Source organism: Moschus berezovskii, chromosome 1, assembly GCF_049115385.1.
Source record: "Moschus berezovskii isolate FMDL1 chromosome 1, NW_MosBer_1.0, whole genome shotgun sequence".
NCBI lineage: Eukaryota > Metazoa > Chordata > Mammalia > Artiodactyla > Moschidae > Moschus > Moschus berezovskii.
The window spans coordinates 165,412,033-165,416,943 of record NC_142460.1 but is presented as its reverse complement, the minus strand read 5'-3'; the positions used below and the strand labels follow the sequence as shown (position 1 = coordinate 165,416,943).

Sequence of the window (4,911 nt, the reverse complement as noted above, 5' to 3'; positions counted from 1 at the left end):
CACGGGGACAGCCTTATTCCCCTTTTTATGTGTGGTGGGCTTGTGTGAGTCTCTCTGGCCTCCCTGTTGGTCATCCTTTAGGCCCCAGCTGGGTCCTGAGTCCAGATCTGTTTCCCACCCTACCTACCTCAGAGAAAGGGGAAGTCCTCCCCCATCCACAATGTGAGTCTTGAGTGGCAGCCATGGGTGGGGACACACCCTCCCCCACCTACCACCCACCAAGGACCCTCTTCTACCTTCAGCTGAACTGTCAAGAGGGCTCTTTCAGGAGGGTCCTCTGTACTTAAGATTTGTATTCACCTACAAGAAGAAAACTTAAAAATATGTGAAGATAAAACAGGAGGACAGGCTGCATTGAGATAGCATGGTTTATTTGGCTCCCGTGGGGTGTGGTTTCCTTCAGGAGACAGAGAAGGACCCTGGGAACCAGGGCTTCCTGGCAGTGGGTAGGGGGAATGCACCAGTTCACAGAAGGGTCCAGATCATCCCGCCACGTTCTTGCTTGGGTTCAGAGGTTGGTCAATCATGGTTTTCATCTGTCACATGCAGAACCTGGAGGTCCACCGAGGACTCATGTTGAGAGGGGTACAGGTGTGACCCCGTCTGCACTGGGAGCAGCTGGGAGGAGGCTCGTGATCAAAAGCAGGAGGGGGTGCTACAGGAGACGGGTCTGCAGACCAGGGTGGGGCGGGAGGGCTGGTAGCACCCGGAGGACTGGCAGGAGGGGGCCACATACACGGCTGGCCTGTAGCTCACGGGCAGGAACACAGAGGACTGGCAGGAAGGAGTCACGCACAGGGAGGGCTTGTAGGTCACTGGCAGACGTATGACTGGCCTGTAACTCACGGGCACGCAGGTCGCCTGGCAGGTGCTGGACGTGTTGCAGGTTGGCTGGCAGGGGCTGGATGTGAAGCAGGACGTGTGGCAGGGACTGGACGTGCTGCAGGATGGCTGGCAGGAGCTGGGCACGCAGGCAGCCTGGCAGCCTGAGGAGCAGCTGGTGTGGCACATGGTGGCGTGGGGTTGGCTGGTGTCTGGAGGAGAGCTGGAGATGTCTGCAGGCTGCCTCCCTCGGCAGCTTTTATACCCAGGCTGTGGGCGTCCCAGCAACAAAGAAGCACAACTGTTGACTTCCTTGTGATTGTTACTACCGTGTCCCCAACATCTTATTACCCTGGGACACGCTTTCCTGTGCTATTTTCCTCCATAAATTAGTTTGGCTTTGAGGTCAGTTCCTCCTTCTGTAAATAGGATGTTCTACTTTGCCTTTCCATGGGGCTCACATTGTTTCTCCAGGTCATCTTTGTGCACAGGGCACCTCAGAATCAACTCAGAGTACTGGGTCCTTTTACTCCTTTTTATCTCATGCCATCAGTGAAGACTTGGAGGCTGTGGTGTATTTTGAGCTTTTATTTTCCACAGGAGAACTTTGAAACAGGAGTCTGCAAACTGAAATCTGTGGGGCAAGTCTGTCCTGCTGCCTGTGTGTGAATGAAGTTTTATGGGGCTTAGCCATACTCATGTATTTAATGTGTCTAAGGTTGCTTTTCCGTACAATGTTGAGTCGTTGTGAGTGAGACCATGTAGCTGCAAATCCTGAGAAGCTTACTCTCTGCCCTTTACAGAAAATGTGTCAGCTTCTGCCTTATTGTAATCATCAAGAGCGGATTTGCAGAGGCAGCAGATTATTCTGTGTGCTGGCAATAGAGACATCCAGGCTCATGAGCCCTTCAGTCAATGGATAAATGAGTGAATGAAAAATCAATGCATGAAATCATTCCAGAGGGGGCTGAAACCCAGAGCGGAAAGTGGATTTAGCAGAGAAGTGGGTGCTGGTGGGTGGTCTGTGAGCCTCTGGTGATGCTGAGCTGGCAGTGGGTGCGGTAAAGGGTCAGGGGTAGTGGGTGCTCCAGGCAGAGGCAGCAAGTTGCGGCAGGGAAGGTAAGGAACCTGCTGCAGAAATGGGCATGTTCCAGGGTCAGTGAGAAAGCCCACAGTGTGAGGTGCCAGGGAGCCAGTGTAGGGGGCAGGTTCAGATTACAGAGCCCAAGGACGAGACAGCACAACCTGGGTTCTGGAAGAAGAAAGAGTCAGTGAACTTGAAGACGTGTCAGTCCTAAGATATGTCCCAATCTGCAGAAGGACAAAGAGTTAAGAAAAATGAAGAGGGTCTTTGAGACCATATCAGAAAGGCTAACATGCAAGTAATTTCAACCCCAGAAGGAGAAAAGAATGACACTGAAGCCTAAGGATATTTTGAAGAAATAAGGGATAAAATCCCCCAAATCTGATTAGGAAAATTCCAGTTTACAGATCCAAGAATCGTACACTGCCCCTAAGTCCCACTCCACTGGGCACAATGTAAAAACCACAGATTGCAGAATGAGACCGAGCAGCTTCAGAGCTTCTCTGTTTGCAGGGGTGGAACCTGCATGCATTACAGGACTTTCCAGGTCTTCTTGACTGGACATCTGCATTGCTGGTCCCTTGAATGGTGGCAGGATTGATAACTGATTGGTTATGCGGTGGTCCATGTAAAATGCTTAGCTCAGTCCTGGCACAAACTGGAACCATGTTGTTATGATTACGGCAAAAATGTAACCACAGCCCCCAGTAAGGAGCCCCACTCCGAGGGATAATCTTCTGGATCACAAATCAAATGGAGGTGCTGGTGCAACAAGTGTGATTGTGCTCATGTGGACAGAGGACAGAGTGGTTAAATTGGGGGGAGACCTTGAAAATCACCATGTGGGGGCCCATTCCTGGCCTGATGGCCCTTCCCTATCCAACCCAGGCTGCAATTCCAGAAATCCCAGGGCCACTGGGTCAACGTCAGCCTCTAGCTGAGGGAGCTTCCTGAACTGAGTCACAGCAACCAAAAGCTAAAGAAAGAGACCTCTGGGTGGAGGAGGAGGAAAAACAACAGGCGGCCACAAGGAAGACATCCAGTCCCTCACTGCCAGGATGCCACAGCCTGGGTATAAGGTGCACCCTGGGGAGGGAGCCTCCAGACCAGCTCTGTCCTCTGCCCTGACCCCACCCAGCCTCATGCCACCATGTGTGACACCAGCTGCTCTGTGGGCTGCCAGCCAGCCTGCTGTGTGCCCTGTTCCTGCCAGCCGGCCTGCCCTGCTGTCTGTTGCCCTGCCCTGGGCTGCCAAAATCCCTGTGGTGCCCCCCACGTGGCTCTGCTGTGCTGGCCAGCCTGTTGTGTACCCAGTCCCTGATGGGACATTTGTTCTGTGTCTGGCTCCTGCCAGGATGTTCACTGTGTGTCCAGCCCCTGCCAAGCATCCTGCTGTGTGCCTCTGAGCTGCAAGCCTGTCCTGTCTGTCCCCATGCACTGCAAGTGCATTGTGTATGTGATCCCCTCCTGCCAGCCTTCCAGGTCCTGCCAGCCCTCCTGCCTTTCCCTGGTCTGCAGACCCATCCCCTGAAGCGTCCCTTCCTGCTTCTGAGCCCATGACCTGTAAGACCCCTGGCCCGTGTTCAGGGTCAGAAGCAGTGGGCTCTCTGTCCTCCCACGAGGCGGCCCAGGCATTGTTCTCTTCACACCTCCCAGACCCGACTAGACCGTGTTGCAGCAAGGCCATCTGGTCCCAACCAGCTAGGCTGAGGGACTCACCCATCAGTGTCCCCCAGCCCCTGCCCGGGTCATCCCCACGGTGCATACATTGGCTGGTTCAGGCTTTGAGGCCTCCAGTATCACAGGCCTAATAAACATCACAATGCAATGCTCACCGAGCATGTGATATCTCTCCTCTAGTGTCTTTCCCTAAAATGCTTCCTCTGGGGGTGGTTCCCCAGGATCTGCAAAGTCCTTCTGCAGAGAAGGCCAGGTCACAGATGGCCATGCTGGTGACCAAGCACAGAAAGGTGATTTCTCGGCTAAGGGTTGAGCTCCCAGTGCTCAGCTATAGGGACTACACTGTCCCCTGAACTTATGAGGTCAGTCCTCATCCTGCTCTGTGATCAGTTAGTTCAGTCGCTCAGTTGTGTCCGACTCTTTGAGACCCCATGGACTGCAGCACACCAGGCTTCCCTGTCCATCACCAACTCCCAGAGTTTACTCAACCTCATGCTCATTGAGTCAGTGATGACATCCAGCCATCTCATCCTCTGTCGTCCCTTCAATCTTTCCCAGCAACAGGGTCTTTTCCAATGAGTCAGTTATTCACATGAGGTGGTCAAAGTATTGGAGTTTCAGCTTTGGCATCAGTCCTTCCAATGAATATTCAGGACTGATTTCCTTTAGGATGGACTGGTTGGATCTCCTTGCAGTCCAAGGGGCCCTCAAGAGTCTTTTTCAACACCACAGTTCAAAAGTATTAATTCTTCAGTGCTTTCTTTATAGTCTAACTCTCACATCCATACATGACCACTGGAAAAACTACAGCTTGGACTAGATGGACCTATGTTGGCAAAGTAATGTCTCTGCTTTTTAATATTCTGTCTAGGTTGGTCATAACTTTTCTTCCAAGGAGCAAGCATCTTTTAATTTCATGGCTGCAGTCACCATCTGCAGTAATTTTGGAATCCAAAAAATAAAGTCAGCCACTGTTTCCACTGTCTCCCCATCTATTTGCCATGAAGTGATGGGACCAGATGCCATGATTTTAGTTTTCTGAATGTTGAGCCTCAAGCCAACTTTTTCACTCTCCTCTTTCACTTTCATCAGGAGGCTCTTTAGTTCCTCTTCACTTTCTGTCATGAGGGTGGTGTCATCTGCATATCTGAGGTTATTGATATTTCTCCCGGCAATCTTGATCCCAACTTGTGCTTCTTCCAGCCCAGCGTTCCTCATGATGTACTCTGCATATAAGTTAAATAAGCGGGGTGACAATATACAGCCTTGACCCACTCCTTTTCCTATTTGGAACCAGTCTGTTGTTCCATGTCCAGTTCTAACTG

General features: G+C 51.7%; 1 protein-coding gene across 1 annotated transcript; it reads right to left on the bottom strand.

The window, feature by feature from the left end:
• Positions 1-354: 354 nt before the first annotated feature.
• LOC129548018 (keratin-associated protein 12-2-like) lies at positions 355-1,028 on the bottom strand. Its single transcript, XM_055414326.2, has one exon. It carries the CDS (start codon positions 1,009-1,011, stop codon positions 637-639), a length of 375 nt encoding a protein of 124 aa, XP_055270301.2. The 5' UTR covers positions 1,012-1,028; the 3' UTR covers positions 355-636.
• Between the last annotated feature and the right edge of the window lie 3,883 nt (positions 1,029-4,911).